Source organism: Lithobates pipiens, unplaced genomic scaffold (genome assembly GCF_037356315.1).
Source record: "Lithobates pipiens isolate NorthernLeopardFrog02 unplaced genomic scaffold, aLitPip1_a1.2 Scaffold_3, whole genome shotgun sequence".
NCBI classification, from domain to species: Eukaryota; Metazoa; Chordata; class Amphibia; order Anura; family Ranidae; genus Lithobates; species Lithobates pipiens.
The window spans coordinates 83,105,640-83,124,477 of record NW_027507790.1 but is presented as its reverse complement, the minus strand read 5'-3'; the positions used below and the strand labels follow the sequence as shown (position 1 = coordinate 83,124,477).

At 42.4% G+C, this 18,838-nt stretch overlaps 1 protein-coding gene across 1 annotated transcript in view; it reads left to right on the top strand.

Moving 5' to 3' along the window:
• The window catches only part of CFAP251 (cilia and flagella associated protein 251), a 164,544-nt gene that overhangs the window by 84,926 nt on the left and 60,780 nt on the right, over positions 1-18,838 (top strand). Inside the window, exons 12-14 of the mRNA XM_077461962.1 lie at positions 1,159-1,353; positions 10,787-11,037; positions 14,328-14,479. Coding sequence (XP_077318088.1) covers positions 1,159-1,353; positions 10,787-11,037; positions 14,328-14,479 — 598 coding nt within the window. The remainder of the gene's footprint in view (positions 1-1,158; positions 1,354-10,786; positions 11,038-14,327; positions 14,480-18,838) is intronic.

Genomic DNA, 18,838 nt, shown 5'->3' with positions numbered 1-18,838 from the left:
CTTGCATACACATGGTCGCACAAAGTTGGCGAAAATTACGATCGTCAAGAACACGGTCACATACAACACGTACGACAGGACTATAAAGAAGAAGTTCAATAGCCAGTAGCCAATAGCTTCCGTCTCGTAATTTATTCTGAGCATGCGTGGCACTTTGTGCGTCGGAATTGTCTACACAGGATTGGAATTTACGCAATTGGATTTTGTTGTCGGAAAAATTTTATATCCAGATCTCAATCTTTGTGTGTCGGAAATTCCGATGGCAAAAATCCGATGGAGCTTACACACGGTCGGAATTTCCGACAACACGCTACGTACATTTTCCATCAGAAAGTCTGAGAGTGTGTACAGGGCATTAGGCTTGATTCACACTAATGTGTTTTTTTCTGCTTTTTGCATTTTGCAGAAATGCAGGGAAATATTTAACATTCCTATTGAACACGTTCACATCACGTCAGAGACTTTTTTTTTCCCCGTAAAATTCAATGTTTTGCATGTAATAGACTTCAATGGACCAGCATCCAAAACACAAGTACTGTGTCGGGGACATCGTACCCCTACCCCTACCGATTCACCAAAAAAGCAGTGAAATGTAAAAAAAAACACAAGTCCTTTCTTTAAAAAATAGCTCCGTCTTCTCCCCGAGCCGTCTTCTCCCGATGCCATCTCTCTCAGTGCCATCTTCTCCCACTGCTGTCTCTCCCACTGCCGTCTTCTTCTTCCGGAGCTCTCTTCTCCTGCGCTGCTGTCTTCTTCCTCACTGATGGTTACCCACTAAGAAACAAAAAAGTCTGCTCTTGTCCTGATGCTGTCTTCCTCCGTTGTGCTCCTTATCCACCAGCTATATACAGTGAATGTAAAAAAAAAAATCTGCAAAACGCAAACCACAGTAAAAATACAGTTACAAAAGCGCAGAAAGCACACCAAAAAGCACGGCAGAAACGCTCAAAAGCAACATGCATAGATGTGAATCGAGCCTTACTGACATTGCTGTCTTTGGACACATTTCCAGTAGCAGAAAGCTCAGTTGGAGCTGATAGGAATGATTACTGGGGACAAGTGTTTCTACAGTACTCGCCCCACTAATTGAGAAAATTTTTATTCCCTCTCAATTCCCCTGCATCACACGCTGATATTGTTACATTCCTTCTTTTCCAGATATTATGTCACTGGTGATTCTCGTGGACATGTGAAATTCTATGACCAACAACTACAACTTCTAAACTGGTACAGTCATCTTAATCTGACTCCAATCCGGTCCATTTCTTTCTCAAAAAGCTCCCCTGTACCCGCAAGCAATAATACTAAATATCCTCAAGATTGTTCTATTACAGGGGATCAGTTTGCTGTAAGGTAAGTCGGAATACCTTGTCTATACTGAAGAGCTTATTTTGCCTAAAGGGTAACCACTTTTGTGAAAAAAAAAATAGCAATTAAAAAAATGTATTATTAAAAATTTAAAATGACCTTTACTTTTCAATCTACAGCCAATGTTTGTTTTGATGTCAAATTTAAATTTAGTTTTAATCATAGTCTTTTGCATAAAATGCCATTTTAATTTGTCATAGTTTAGTCTTCTGAATTGTCTTAGTTTTAGTCATATTTCACAACAGTGCGACTTTTCATGCGATTTGATCATTTAAAATTGCACCATATTGTCCATGATGGAAGCAGTCAAATCAATGCGACTCTGACTCCATTGTATTCACACCACTTTTTAAAGTAGTTCAGTCACTAGTTCTCAATCAAAATTCGGATACATTTTTTTAATTATTCAGAGATTTGAATGTATCTGAATTACAATAGTGATCAATTTAAACAAATCCGAAATAACAAAACAAAATGCGGGCGAAATTCCAAATCAAATTCAAAAATAAGAATAGAATAAAATGGAAAAGAAAATAAGGGAATAGAATAGAAAACAATTGAGTAGAAAATAGGAGAATAGAAAAGAACAATGGAATAGAATAAATTAGAAACAATATAACCGTCTTCCGAAATTCAAATTTCAAATAGAATAAATTTGAAATAGAATTTGAATTCAGATGAATTTAATTAAATTTTACCATATTCGGAAAATTCGAATTTAATTAAAAAAGAATAAACTAAACACATTTCGTAAACAATTTTAACTAACCCAAATTATTTAAATAACGAATTGAAACTAAACAAATGTTTTAGTTCTGCATATGTCTAATAGACATGAAGTCGCACAGATGCCTTCCACGTCGCACCCGATGTCGCACGATTTCAAAGCTGTATTCGGTGTGACCATAGACTTAGTCAACTAATATTTCCAGTACATTTTATTCGACTAAAATCTCCTACAATTTAGTCGACTACAATCTCTGTTACATTTTAGTCATCTAAAATGGAATGGGTTTAGTTGAATTGTAATGCATTGTTTAAGCATTTCTCTAGAATTTCCAAATTCATTATATACTCCTGAAGTCCTCCTGTGTGTCCTATGACAATTCGTCCTGCACTGCCTCTTCTACCTCATTAAAGTGTTACTAAATCCACAACAGTAAAATCTGTCTGTATATGCAGAATAGCATGCTTGTTATACTCACTGTGGAACTTAAGGGGTTAATCCTCTGCATTATGTAAAAAGGCTCTTTAATTCTGTATGAACAGATCCTCCCCCTCCTACAGGGTCACTCTGGGCAAGGCCAGATAAGACAAAGTCAGAGTAGTAAAGCTGCACATGTTCAGTTTGGTCTCTATTGCTGGAGAGAACATTTGCTGTTTCAGTTGAGCTTTTAAGGTCACATGATATTGACATCACACATGTGGCGTGTATACAGATCCTAAATGACAGCGCAGTCCCCCCCCCCCCCTCTCCTCTTCCTCCATGCCCAGTAACTAAAAAATAACACAGTGGGTGGGATGTCACATCTTGATTCATGAATGATCTGCTTCCCATAACAGCATGAGCACACAGGCTATAGTGGAAATCTCCTCCTACCTGAACACTCAGCACTGTGAAGACCCTGCAGTTTATCACATGACCGTGGTATACTGATCAGCCAAAAAGGTATATAGTGGCAGTATTTTAATGTAAAAATAAGATTTATAAGCTGTGGGCACGGGGGCTATGCTATGTACTATTTTGATACTACTGGTTTAGTAACACTTTAATCTATATCGACTGCACGCTACTGGAGCCATGATCCAAACCAGCCTCCTATAAACTTGTACAAAGGACCTGTCCTCGAACTAATGCCCTGTACACACAACCGGTTTTCCCGTTGGAATAAACTCTGAAGGTTTTTCCGACGGAAAAACTGTCTTGCGTACACACGATTACACCAAATTCCGACCATCAAGAACGTGGTGACGTACAGCATGTACGGCGGGATTATAAAAAGGAAGTTCAATAGCCAGTAGCCAAATAGCTTCCGTCTCGTACTTGCTTCAGAGCATGTAACGTGTTTGGTACGTTTGGTAGCATGCAGACGAGCGTTTTTCCTGAGAGGAATTTGTTCCGTAGAAAAAATATAGAACATGTTTTCTTTGTAGGTCCCTCAGAATTTTCAACGTAAAAAATCCGATGGGGCATACACGCGATCGGAATAAACGATGAAAAGCTCCCGTCAGACTTTTTCTGTCTGAAATTTCCGACCGTGTGTATGGGGCTTGGCCTGTTCCCTGGGATTACACATTCCTGAGCGGGGTTAGTTTGGTGTAGCCGAGTGACGTCAGGGCTCATCTCATCCTCTTCCCCCAGCTTAGGCCCTGAGTCTGGGTTCACTCTGGAGCGGTTCTGGAAACCGCATATGATTCCAACAGGAATCGCACCGCATTCCTGTTTAAATCACATGCGATTCTTTGTAGTGCAATTCGAACTTAATCATTTTGTATGGGCTCAAATTGTACCTACCTCACATTTTCGTTTGTTGACGAAAATTGGAATTGATTTTCATCACAGTTTTCATTAATTGACGAAAATACGATTTTTTTTTAATTTTTTTTTATAGTTTTCATCACTGGAAACATGTCTTGACAAAAATGATGATGAAAATATTTTTGTCAAAAAAATTAACACTGTCTGCAGCGCTTTCATTTTCTGAAAAAAGCAATATGGCAACCTGGAGGTGTTCTGTACACAGATGGTCTATGGACCGCCCCCTGAAATGTCATTTCCTGCTTGTGTGATTGGCTCACTGATTTTCCCAGAAGTCTGCACTAAGATACAAGTCCGAAATTTTTTGCCATCCCATGAAACAAAATATCAGGTTTGGTGAGATACTCTATAAAGAAAATCATGTCAGGGATTTCCCTACAATTTTCCTCATTAGAGCCCTGCAGATGCAGCAGCTGGTTGATCATTATAAAACCACCCCCATGCAGATTCAGTCTGCATGGACACAGACAAATTATTGTTCAGAATAACAAAAGGTAGGAATCTGCAACAACGGTTTTTCTCAACAAAAGTGGAGTTATTCTTTAACCACTTGCTTACTGGGCACTTAAACCCCCCTCCTGCCCAGACCAATTTTCAGCTTTCAGCACTGATGCACTTTGAATGACAATTGCGCGGTCATACAACACTGTACCCAAATGAAATTTTTATAATTTTTTTCCCACAAATAGAGCTTTATTTTGGTGGTATTTAATTACAGCTGGGAGTTTTATTTTTTGCTAAACAATGCAAAATAAAATAAATAAAAAAAATCATGTTTAATAGTTTGTTATAAAATTTTGCAAACAGGTCATTTTTCTCCTTCATTGAAATGCGCTGATGAGGCGGCACTGGTGGGCACTGATAGGCTGCACTGTTGGGCACTGATAGGCACAGTTAAGGTGGCACTAATAGGCACAGATAAGGTGGCACCAATAGGCACAGATAAGGCAGTACTGATGGGCACAGATAAGGTGGCACTGATGGGCAAAGATGGGCACAGATAAGATGGCACGGATGGGTGGCACGGATGGACACTGATGGGTACCACTGATAGATGGGACTGATGGGCACTGATAGGTGGCACTGATAGGTGGCACTGCTGGGCACTGATGGGCGGCACTGCTGAGCACTGATGGGCGGCACTGATGGGCACTGGTAGATGACACTGATGGCCACGGATATGTGGCACTGAGGTGCAGCACTGTTTTTGCGGCAGATTGTGGGCACTGATAGGTGGCACTGTGGGCACTGATAGGTGGCACTGGGGACACTAATGGGTGGCACTATGGGCACTAATGGGTGGCACTGATGAGTTTCACTTTTTCCCCTACTTAGGTGGCACTGGCAGGGGGCAGGTGGGCACTGATGATCTGGTCGTGATCGGGACTGAAGTCCCTCTCACGGCCACCGGTGATCGGCTTTTTTTTTCCTCCTCGCACTGTCAGCGCGAGGAGGAAAAATAGCCGATTAGCGGCTCTGTTGTGATCACATGATCAGCTGTCATTGGCTGACAGCTGATCACGTGGTAAGGGGTCGGGATCGACCTCTTGCTCCGATCTATGATCAGGCGAGTCTCATAGACTCGCTGATCACAGAGCGCGCCGCGCAGGCCGCTCATGCACAGGACATCGTCAATAGACGTAGTCCCGGCAAAGCAGGTCCGCGCTGTAGCCGTCATTTAGCTATAGTGCGGATCCCTAGAGGTTAAACAGTTAGTTCCTAGGTTGTTTAGTTCTCTCAATGTGATGGCATAGAGGCTTACTTCCTCGGCTTTAACAGGGTTGCTTCCTCTTCCTCACCTTCATCAGTAGTTTCCTCTCATACATAACTGTATGGAAAGTGCACAGTACCATATCTCACATGCTGGTTAAACACAGTTTACGAAAGGCAAATCCACTTTGCACTGCAAGTACACTTAGAAGTAAAATCACTGTAAATCCGGGGGGGGGGGGGGGACATGCAAGGAAAATATAGAACAGAATTTTAGCTTGCACATGATTGAATGATAAAATCAGCAGAGCGTCCCCTCATTTCAGATCTACCCCTCAGATTTACAGCGACTGGACTTCCAAGTGCAGTTGTAGTGCAAAGTGGATTTGCCTTTAGTAAATAACCCCCAGTGTTTGAAATTGTTAGGTACTGGAAAGATGTGATCCCTACACTAAACATTATATTTGGTGTTTCTCTTGAATGTCACCCCCTCATGGGTATACTTGGCTACTTTGACACAACCGCTCTGGATCAATACACTATACGGCTATATTTTGTGTTCTTTATGGATATTTTCCAAAAAGTTGTAACAATCAGAAAAAGATGGAAATGCAGTATAAACAAAGCCATCCATGTGTAATCAACAGAGATAAAAGCAGGATAATACAATAAGGCTAGGTATCATATAGAGCCAGTAGTCTTAAAGTGTTACTAAACCCAGGACCCTGCATTCACTATATCTGGTCTCCCACAGTACACAGAACATGGAAATGCAATTATTTTAGTAAATATAAACTGCTAAATCGAGATGAACAAAACTCTGCACCACTTGTGAAATAACTAATAATGCTGCTCCCCTCAAAAGAGTGTGGTGCTCCTAATAGAATGTGGCTGGTGTATAGGGGGAGCTATACTATATTAAAGAATGGCCTAACTGCCCAAATAGCATTATAGATTTGTTATACCTATTGCTATTTGGGCAGTTAGGCCATTCTTTAATATAGTATAGCGCCCCCTATACACCAGCCACATAAACTGCTAAATACCTTTTCTCATCAGCAGCATATAACAGTCTTATGACTTCTATCAGTGTCTGGCCAAGCACTGGTTAAAGTTTGTAGGAGTTTTCATTCTCCTCTGACTGTTCTATGAGGCTGCATGACCTCTGGCATTCTGACTGGACTGTGCTGATTGGCCCTGTGCACCCTCCCAAAAAAAAAAAAAAAAAACCTCTCTAGCAATACACACCAAACTGAGCATGTGCAGACTACCTCCAAGGCTCTATTCTATCAGGAGATAGATTACGGGCAGTGGTAAAATGGGAGGATCAGAGAAGACAGGATTAAACAGCCTTTTTACACAATGCAGAGAATTAACCCCTTAGGTTCCACAGTGAGTATAACAAGCATGCTTTACTGCTTATACCCACTGATTTTACTGTTGTAGGTTTTATAACACTTTAACTTGTGATCTGATCATCATAGGGACACATTAAGCTAAGATTATAGCCCAGCAGGCTTTGTGAAGTTGGACACTTCATCTGACATCATTATACAGGATATTTGCAGAACGCTCTTTATTGTTTGCAAATTGATTTCCAGGAGTTGGGTTTCTTTGACTGCCCCCATGGCTAAGGAGCTACTTAGTGGAACTACACTGCATCTGAACGCCACAACCCAAAAGGACTGTTTATTCATTTTTAATATTCAAAGCAAATCCCCCCCATCCACCCATGTCTCCATGCTTTATTTTGCTGAGAAATCACCTTGAGAAATACCCCCTAATATTTCTGGCTGTGGCCATCTTGAGTAAGGGTAGATGATTCATGTAGCATTTACTTGGTGGAATTCATCTACCCTTAGCTCAGGCATGCAGGCAGGAGAGTGTGTTTAGCGGAGATCTCCCATCTTCCCCTCCTGAAGACTCCTGGGATGTATGATGTCATTTGCCTGGGCCTGAAAACCAGGAAGTAACTTAAGAATTGTAAAAAAAAAGGTTTAAAACAAGTAAATATGATATTCTTTCCTATCTATTTACTAATGGTAGCAGCTTGAGGATTAAAAATAGTCAGTGTTTATTGGGAGAGTGAAGTTCCACTTTAAAGAGATGCACAATATACTTTCATTCACAGAATTTACATATAATGGAAGTTTGTGCCTGGCAAAATTTCAATATATTCTTTATGGTTTGTAAATGGATAACTGCTTTGGACTTGGCCCCTCCTCAACTCCATTTGTAATAAGTGCCCTTTACAGGTGCTTGATTTGAATGGTAATGATCGGTGTGGTAAATGATGACCCAACTAAAAGATAAAAATATAAATATTTTATGATTTTCATTAAGAATGTCAATTTATATTATGGGATTTCATAGCATTATACTTGCAACCTGTAAATGTTAAAAGAAAGCAGCTTCCTATGGGGGGGGGGGGGGGGGAGGGGGGTGCACAGAGAAGAGGAGGAGCCAGGGGTGCCAGCAGGGGACCCCTTAAAATGGGGGATCAGAGCCACTCTTTGAAATTCAGTTGCACAGATCATGTAAGTATAAAGTATAACATATTTGTTATTTAAAAAAATGAGGACATTACAATCGCTGTATACCCAAGAACAATTATATTGCAGCTTAACGATTCTAAGATGTGATGGCTTCATTTCTTTTCTTTTCTAAGCTTTCTTTCTTTTATTTTCACATGGTGATCCTGCCAGTATCTATTGTCTTTCAACAGAACAAACTGTCCTGCAGATGTAGCAGTTGGAGGGTTTTTGACAAACGATTTGCCACTGATAGGACCAAGCCCATTTTTCAGACTTTAAAAAGTTAAAAACATTTTTTTATTTATTTTTTTGCTAGAAAATTACTTAGAACCCCCAAACATTATACTTTTTTTTCCAACACTCTAGAGAATAAAATGGCGGTCATTGCAATACTTTTTGTTACACGGTATTTGTGCAGCAGTCTTACAAGCGCACTTTTTTTGGAAAATATTCACTTTTTTTAATAAAAAAATAAGACAACAGTAAAGTTAGCCCAATTCTTTTTTTATTATATTATATTATATATATATATATATATATATATATATATATATATATATATATATATATATATATATATATATATATATATATATATATATATTTTATATCTCTTTTATATTGTGAAAGATAATGTTACGCCGAGTAAATTGATACATATCATGCTTCAAAATTGCGCCCGCTTGTGGAATGGCATCAAACTTTTACCCTTAAAAATGTCCATAGGTGACGTTTAAAAAATTGTACAGATTGCATGTTTTGAGTTACAGAGGAGGTCTAGGGCTAGAATTATTGCTCACACTCTAATGATTGCAGCAATACCTCACATGTTTGGTTTGAACACCGTTTTCATATGCGGGTGCTGCTCACGTATGAATTTGCTTCTGCACGTGAGCTCGTTGGGACGGGGTGCTTTAAAATAGTTTTTTTTTTTTTTTTTTTTAATTGGTCACTATTATTCCTATTACAAGGAATGTAAGCATTAAATATGAGATCTGGGGTCAAAAAGTCTTCAGATCTCATATTTGGACTTAAATGCAATAATAAAAAAAAAATTGTCATTTGAAAAAAATGACAAAAAAAAAATGTGCCTTTAAGACCTCGCTTCCGTCCTACTATGGTATGGAGACGGGTGGGGGCCGTCTTAGCCACACTCGTATCCATACCAAGGAAGGAGAAGGACCTGATCGCCTCCGCTGCTACCGACGGCCCCTCTCCCGCCGCGATAATGGTGATCTCACGGCAAATCCGCCACAGAGAGCACCATTATCGTAAACAGAAACGCTCACTGAAAAGAGGAATACCTCGGATGTGCCAGCAGCTGTTGCCAAGATATCCATTTTTAAAGTGCCGACGTATATATACAGTGGGCGGTCGTTAAGTGGTTAAAACTGTTGCTGTAACTGCTTAACCATTTTCCTTCTGTGCACTTTAACCCCCTTCCTGCCCAAGCTGATTTTCAGCTTTCAGCACCGTCACATTTTGAATGACAATTGCGCAGTCATGCAACACTGTACCCAAATTAAATTTGTATCATTTTTATTTCACACAAATAGAGCTTTCTTTTGGTGGTATTTAATCACTGCTGTTTTTTTTTTTTTCAAAAAAAAGAAAAAAGGCTGAAAAAATAAATAAATAAATTCTTGTTTTCTGTCAGTAAATTTTGCAAACAAGTAATTTTTCTTCTTCACTGATGTGTGCTGATGGGGCGGCGCTGATGGGAACTGACGAGGCAGCACTTTAGGGCACTAATTAGGTGGCACTGATGATGAGGCACTAATATGCCACACTGATGGGCACTGATATGCAGCAGTGATAGGCGGCATTGATAGGCAGCACTGATGAGCAGGCACTGAAACGCAGCACTTACTGGCATCACTAATAAGCATTGATTGGTGTCACTGATGGGCACCGATTGGTGTCACTGATGGGTACTGCTGGGGCTTTACTGTGCCCTGATTACCTGTTCTGGTCTCCCCTGTGAGGAGAAGCAGCTGATCGTCTCTCCTTGCCACACACACTGTCAGTGTGAGGTGAGGAGAGCCGATAAATGGCACTTCTGAATTTACATGTAACCTGCTGTGATTGGACACAGCCGATCACATGGTTAAAGAGCCACTGCTGTGGCTCTTTACCAAGATCGGATTGCGCCATGTCCCAGGAGCTCGGTCGTGATCGCCACGCTGCATGCCCCTGCACGCGTGCGAAAGCTGCCGTTCTGGAGCACCGTCATATGAAGTTGTCCTAGAATGAGAGCCGCACTCTATTACAGGAGGCATGTTACTGCCCAGATCGCCAGGTGAAAACAAAAGAATAGATAAATGGAAAACGAATGCAACTACCACAACTGGTGAAGGACTGGTAAGCTGCAATATATAGCATTTTTGGTTTGGGGTTTAATACCACTTTAACTTCTAACAGATATGACTCTTTAATTAAAAAGATCATTATATTGAACAAATGTATTGTTTCGTGTAGCCAACAAATTATACTGCATCCCAATAATGTTTTCCTGCAAAGCAGATTCTGCTATCCAATTAAACATGCATGATTATGATCACTCTAACAGAATTTTGGTAAAGATGTGTATGCATAATTACCTATTGCTATTGAACATATCAATTCTATCTTTCAGCAATTTTATCGCATCCACATGGGATGGTCAGGTGCTGCATGTGTTTACAGATGGCACAATGCTGAAAAAGGTGTTACAAGAGCCCAGTGAAGCTGTCCATGCACTTACCTGCCATCCTAACAAGACACAAATTGCCATTGGAAGTCACAATGGAATCTTGAAAGTTTGGGACTACAAAGATCGAAACTGTTTTATCAGCAGGATTTTTGGCAAAGGCAAATCTTTGCAGTGCCTGTCATATGACCCTAAAGGTAATCTCTCTCTTAAATTTTTCCCTCTCACTTAAATGTGGCTGATATCCAGAAAAATATAGGTGGCAGGTTTTCTAATAATAAAATCCTTTTAAGACTAGCTGCAAATCATAGTATCTAACTGATAAGGATGACGTTCAACATCCAAAGATAACATCTACTTGCCAAACAGTAAAATTATAATATAAATTTTCCCATAGAAATTGGACGATTATTGCATGGTTCAGTTAGGCTGCTTGGGCAATGTGAATGACACCCCAAAGTGGACATCAGGACACCAAAAGGAAGAATTGGTTCAATAGATGAACCCTCAGTACCTACATTTAAAACCTTAATTGTGATAGTATCATTAATGGTAAAGATACCACAAAACTATCTTCTAAATCTGGCCATATGATGTTACATCACTATCTTAAACTGATAGACTAAATTCAAAACTTGGACTCCCAGATGATGTTTGCCATAATGTGCAAGTATGCACAATATATTTGCACATTATGGCAGAGTTAACTGGCAAAATTATCTTCTCCGGAGCTGCAATGTCAGCAGCACACCCCTCTGTTGTTGGCACGTCCATCTTTTCATGGTCTTCTTACAGGTTCTGAGTCTCAAGCCTCTTAACTTGCCTGGTCTGGATGACATAATGACTGTATACTGAGCTGGGAATGTGTGGCTCGGTGTACACCTATAGAAAAAAAGTGCAGATAAGAAAGCAGATAGGAAAATGCTTGCACAGTCTTTTTCTGTCATAAAAACCCTACCTGTACTTTTCTAAAGAGAAGACTTCACCTTTGATTTAAATAATGTTAAAGTTATCGCTGAATAAACTGATCTATAGCAGAAATGTAAAAATTACTCTGGTCTATAAGGGTTTTACAGGTGTAATGCTGTGTACACACGACCGGTCTTTCCTGCAGACTAGGTCCGACGGCCTTCCCGACGGACTTTCGGCTGAGTTCTGACAGACTTTTTAAACAAACAGACTTGGACACACACAATCACACCAAAGTCTGACGAATTCGACCGTGATGATGTACGACCAGACTAGAATAAGGAAGTTCATAGCCAGTAGCTAATAGCTGCCCTAGCGTCGTCGGTCCGTCGGCCCTGCATACAGACAAATGGTTTTCTCAATAGGAACTGGGTCCAGCGGAGTTCCGGTGGAAAGATTTGAAACATGTTCTATTTCAAAAGTCCGTCAGATTTTTCGACAGAAAAGGTCAGATGAAGCCCATACACGATCGAATTGTCAGACGTATTCGTTCCGTCTGAACTTTGCTGTCGGAAAGTCCGGTCATGTGTACACGGCATAAGAGCTGACATGGTTAAAGCCTGTTATATCGTAAATGCTGGCTGCTGAGAAATAATATAAAAGACATGGCACAATGATGAGGGGGGACAGGGCCATCTTTAATATTGATTGGACCCTGGGCATACATTTTCTTGGGCCCCCTTTCCTGTAATTTCGCTCTCCACCTGCTCTGAGACATACAATAAATAGCAGCTAGACTCAAAATTAGATTACTGAATCAGATCAGGCAGCGATTGCGATTGGTTGCCAGAGGTTACAGTGTACCATTACCGCTCACTGACTGACTGCTAGAGGTTACAGCACACATTATGGCTCACTGATTATTTGCTAGAGGTTACATCACATGACTTCTGCTTGTTAATTGGTTGCTTAAGATTACTGCACATCCTTACCACCCACTAATTGGTTGCTAGAGGTTACTGCACATTATTACTGCTCACTGATTGGTTGCTAGAGGTTGCTGCATATCCTTACTGCTCAATAATTGGCTGCAAGAGGTTAGCGCACATCATTACTTCTCAAAGATTGGTTGCTGAACATTACAGCACATCAATCCCCCCACTGCCTACAAACCATGGACTGGGGAGGTGAGAGGACCCATCAATAGACAGAAAACTCATAGGGATCCTGGGACTCCTGGAATCAGTGGCAATGCTGGGGGAAGAGGGATGTGATCAGTAACAATGCTGGGGGGTTTATAGGATTAGTGTCAGCAGTGGGGTTATGACAACTAGTTAGGAGGCAGTACACTGTGGCAAATTCTTAATCAGGTAGAGCAAAGCTGGAAATATTTGTCAAGTTTATAGTGGGGGATTTTACACTGACCACCAATGTGAGGGGGAATTTACATTGACCACCAATGTGAGGGGGAATTTGCACTGACCACCATGTAACAGGAGATTTTACGCTACCCACCAATATAAAGAGGGATTCCTACACTGACACCAATGTAATAGGATCATTTACACCAACCACCAGTGTAAAGGGGGATATACACTGACAAACATTGTTGAGGAGATTTGTACTAACCACCAATGTAAGGTGACACTTCTACACCGACCACCAATCTTAGGGGGGATTTACACTGACCACCATTGTAAGGGCAATTCTGCACTTACCACCAATGTAAAGGGAAATGTACACTGATAACCAATGTAATGAAGAACTTAACCACCAATGTAAGGGGGACCTTCATACTGGCTAATAGTGTGAATGAAAGGATTGTACACTAAGCCCCAAGGTAATGAGAATATTTACACTGACCATCAATGTAATTGAGACATTTAGCCTGCGTTCACATTTCTTTGTGTCAGGAACGTATTCAAAATTGCTTTCCTGACAGCACAGAAACATGCTGCATAGCAGACACACAGCATTGCCATTAATTGTTAATGACACCCTCATGCATCTGCTGAGATGTGTGTATTCACATGTTATCTATTTACATATTAATGCTGTCGCTATTTACATCTCAATGCCGGTTATTTATTTGATTATGCTGGGCAGCATTAGAAACAGAACTAGATATTGGGACACAGTACAGGACTAAAACTTCAAGCGACAAGGAAATTTAAATCGGGATAGTTGGCAATTATGAGGCAGTTGCTTTGGGCCCCACAACAATGATGGGGCCTAGGGCAGCTTCCCCTTTTACCCTACCTTTAATATGGCCCTGAGGGGGAAGGATTGATACAGATGAATACAAACTTATATGTACATATTTTCCAGGTGATAGCAACCACTTCTAAAGGGAGGAGTAGCCATTATAGCCCAGTTTACGGCTGGTTCCAGGGGTTCGTACTGAATACACTTGTCTGCTTGAGTATTTTCTGTGTACATGGGTAGGCAACTGCTGGGCAGAAAGAGAATTGGTTGGCATTCAAATTATGTATGCTGATCTGGGGTACTGGTGTGTTTGCAGGTTACTATGTGAAGTACAGTGTGTTGTATGTTACATTTGTTGTCTTGGACATTCCAGGGTTCTATTTAGCAGCTGGCTTTACAGATGGAAGTGTACATATAATGGATGCTGTGACTCTAGAAGATGAAACGAAAGAACCATTCAAGTATGCAAGAGGATCAATAATTAATATCTGTTTCTCTCATGATTCGCGGTATCTTGCTACAGCGGTAAGTATCAATAAAGCTGCATTTTTACCTTCATATATAGAAAGTATGGTAATTGAAAACTATCACTAATGCCTCGTACACACGATCAAACAATCCGGTGGAAAAATCCCCCCGTGTGTAGGCTCCGGTGGACTTTTTTTACCCAAAAGTCCGGCGGACTTAGAAAGTATTTTTCCACTCCAATCTGTCCGCTGGATTCGCATTTCGGCGGACAATCCGGCCGTGTGTGTGCCAGTCCGCCGTACTTTTGAAATGAACAGACTTTTCCCGCGCGGAGAAAAGTCCACTGATTTTGAGCATGTCTCCAGGTAGCCGGGGCCAGCGAAGGAGGTGTCGCTGGTTCCGTCACCTGGTATGGACTTAAAGGGGAACCCCTACGCCGAAAAAACGGCGTGGGGGTCCCCCCTAGGTCCACATTAGACCCTTATCCGAGCACGCTACCCGGCCGGCCAGGAAAGGGGGTGGGGACGAGCGCCCCCCCCCGACCCCTGAGCCGTACCAGGCCGCGTGCCCTCAACATGGGGGTGTGCCTTGAGGAAGGGGGGACGCGGCGACTTACATAGGGACATCACCGGATGATGTCTCCGCCCATTATGATATCACAGTCCCAGAGGATGCCCCAGGCACTCCCCCATGTTGAGGGCACGCGGCCTGGTACGGCTCGGGGGGGGGGGGGGGCGCTCGCTCGTCCCCACCCCCTTTCCTGGCCGGCCGGGTAGCATGCTCGGATAAGGGTCTAATGTGGACCTAGGGAGGACCCCAACGCCGATTTTTCGGCGTAGGGGTTCCCCTTTAAGTCCATACCAGGTGACGGGACCAGTGACGCCTCCTTCGCTGACCCCGGCTACCTGGAGACGTGCTCAAAATGAGCGGACTTTCCTCCACGTGTGTGGGCGAATCCCTTCATTTCAAAAGTAAGGCGGATAGTCTGGCGGACTTAGTACGCCGTATTAGTCCGCTGAAAAAGTGAAAAAGTGCCGTGTGTGGGCAAGTAGCTAGTTCGGAAAGTCCGGCGGACAGTCCGGCGGGAAGTCCGCCAGACTAAGTCCGCTGGATAGTCTGCTACGTGTGTTGGCGGCATAAGGGACTCCTGAAGCAAGCAAAGACCCATTCACTTGAATTAACGTGAATAGGAAAAAACACTGGGTGGAGCAGGAAAAGAAGAGCCCAGTCACATGATCTGGCAAAGGCTCTCCTCCAATCCGCGCTCCTCCAGTCCCAAAGTACTTTCTGAAGTATTATGGTATCATGGAGAACCTTCCATAGGACACCACAGGTTCCATACTTTAGCCTGCATTTTCTAAATCATTCCCAAAATGCAGGCTAAGAGTCCATTCACACAGGGGCAACTTTGAATCCGACTTCAAGTCTTCCCAAGTAGCCTCAAGTCGCACTACATGAAAAAATCAATGTAAGTTAATGGATCCATCTTAATGCACACTACTGCAGTTGCTCTGACTTCAGAAAAGGTTCCTGTACTACTTCAATCCAACTTCTAGGCGACTTGTACCCATATAATTCAATGGAAGTCGCCTCCAAGTCGGATCTCCATCTATATTGAAGCAACTTTACAGGAAAAGTCGCCTCTCTAATAATAAAAACGGGCATGGGTTCCCCTCCAGGGGGAAACCAGGCCCTTAGGTCTGGTATGGATTTTAAGGGGAACCCCTACGCCGTAAAAATCGCGTTGGGGTCCCCCCAAAATCCAAATACTGTGCCTCCCCCCACCCCAGAGCACTTTGTCCCCATGTTGATGAGGACAAGGGCCTCTTCCCGACAACCCTGGCTGTTGGTTGTCGGGGTCTGTGGGCGGAGGGCTTATAGGAATCCCAGAGCCCCCTTTAATAAGGGGGCCCCCAAATCCTGGCCCCCCACCCTATGTGGATGAGTATGGGGTACATTGTACCCCTACACATTCACCTGAGGGAAAAAAAGTGTCAATAAAAAAACACACTAGACAGGTTTTTAAAGTAATTTATTAGGCAGCTTCGGGGGTCTCTTCCAACTTCTCCGCTCTCTTCAGCCTCTTCTCCGGTTCTTCTCCTGCTCTCCGGCCTCTTCTCCAGGTCTCCGGTTCTTCTCCTGGTGTCCGGTTCTTCTGCCGGGCTCCTCTGTTATCTTCTGCTCTTTTTCCGCTCTTTTGCTAGCGGTGTCCCGGTCTTCTCCATCGTCTTGATCCCTCTTCTCTTCTTCCGATGTTAACACGACGGTCTCTCCCACTGTAATGCCGCGTGCGAGTTGTGCAATGACTTATATAGGCATGGGGCATGGTCACCGGGCGATGTCACCTGCTGACCCCACACCTTATGACGTCACAGTCCCAGCATGCCCCAGGACTGTGATGTCATAAGGAGCGGGGACAGGGGATCGGTGACAGATGCATGGAAACAGACAGGTGGTCCGTTTCCATTCTGATAGCCAACAGCGAGTTGTGTTTGTGTCCACTCTGCATTAGCGGAGCGGACATGGATCGGTCATGCGCCTGCTCAGCAGGAATCAGATCCTCTGCTGAGTGGGCGGACTCCGCCAGTGTGAAAGGGGCCTTACTTTGGTGATTCTGCTAGTAACACACTCCCAGTCCAAAATGACAACACTCATTCAACCATTCAGTATTAAACAAAATAGGACTATGGCATCCTGCCTCTCTGCTATTCTTCATAACATAGAGGGGAGTGGGGTTTGTATTCCTCAGAGATTACTAGGAAAATTTTTATATATGAGTCAGTAGAGTCAGGTACACCCCATTAACTATCCCCCCCCCCATCACTTACCTGAGTCTTCTATCGATCTAGTGCTGTGCCTGTCTGCCGCTCTTTGGTCCCTCTTCCTGCTTTTACATGCTACACTTTGAGCAGCAGTCAGTTGAATCCTGTGGGGAGAGAGCTGGGGGGGCGTGGCTGAGCTGTACTGTGTGTGCCTATGGATGTACACAGTCCAGCTCGTGGGTATGCCTGCATGGGTACCCTCATAGCATACGCCTTGCTTTGTTGGCACTCGTAAGATGAAGGAGTGGAGAGCGCCAGCAGGGGGTTGCCACAGAAGAGGTAAGGGGCCACTCTGAATATTGTTGCACAGAACAGGTAAGTAAAACCTCTTTTTTGTTTCCATTTTTAGAAAATTGCCTTTAGAACCACTTTAATTGGGCTTTTAGAGCAGAGCTATTGAAGTGTGTTGGTCTCCAGTATTTATCAATTTTATCTGATAGCACTGTTTATGCATAATCTAGAGCAGTGTTTCTCAACTCCAGTCCTCAAAGCGCCCCAACAGGTCATGTTTTCAGGATTTTCCTCAGATGAAACAGCTGTGGTAATTACTAAAGCAGTGAAACTGATCAAATCACCTGTGCAAAATAATGGGAAGCCTGAAAACATGACCTGTTGGGGCGCCTTGAGAACTGGAGTTGAGAAACGCTGATCTAGAGAAGGAATAAAGGAATAGTGTGGTCATGTGACTGTTTACTGTACTATATTACCTGAACAGCAATAATGTAAATAGAGGACATGATTAATAATGAGGAGCTGTTGTCCTTTTAAGATATACATTTGGAAGAGTCATCTTAATCTAAATAATCTTGTCAATGTTGGTAAGTCTAATGCCCCGTACACACGATCGGACATTGATCGGACAGTCTGACAACAAAATCCATGTTTTTTTTTCCCAACAGATGTTGGCTCAAACTTGCCTTGCATACACACGGTCACACAATGTTGTCGGAAATTCCGAACGTCAAGAACGCTGTGATGTACGACGAGCCGAGAAAATTTAAGTTCAATAGCCAGTGTGGCTCTTCTGCTTGATTCCGAGCATGCGTCGAACATTGTGCGTCAGAATTGTGTACACACGATCGGCATTTCCGACAATGGATTTTGTTGTCGGAAAATTTGAGAACCAGATCTCAAATTTTATGCGACGTAAATTCCGATGGAAACTGTCCGATGGAGCCTACACGTGGTTGGAATTTTCGACAGAAAGCTTCCATCGAATATTTTCCATCGGAAAATCTGACTGCGTGTACGGGGCATATTAAAAACCTGCCAGTATAGAATCAGTCAGTGCTTGCATAGAGCAAAAGTAGCTCTCCAATTATATTTATTTGTGTACTACTTACTGTATATAACAATGTATCCAGTATCCATTACATCAAAGTCTATCCACAGTAGTTGTGACTGCTCTAAGCATATATGCTACTGTTGTTGCCAATTACATCTGAGTATGTATCTACTCACATATGCTGTTGTTCTCTTTCATACATATGCCCACAACATTGCTCCAGCTGGTGAGCTTTCAGCTTTGCTGCTCATCCATGATTTACAACTGCTCTGCTTCAGGGAGACAGATAATGAACTCCAGCTATGAAAT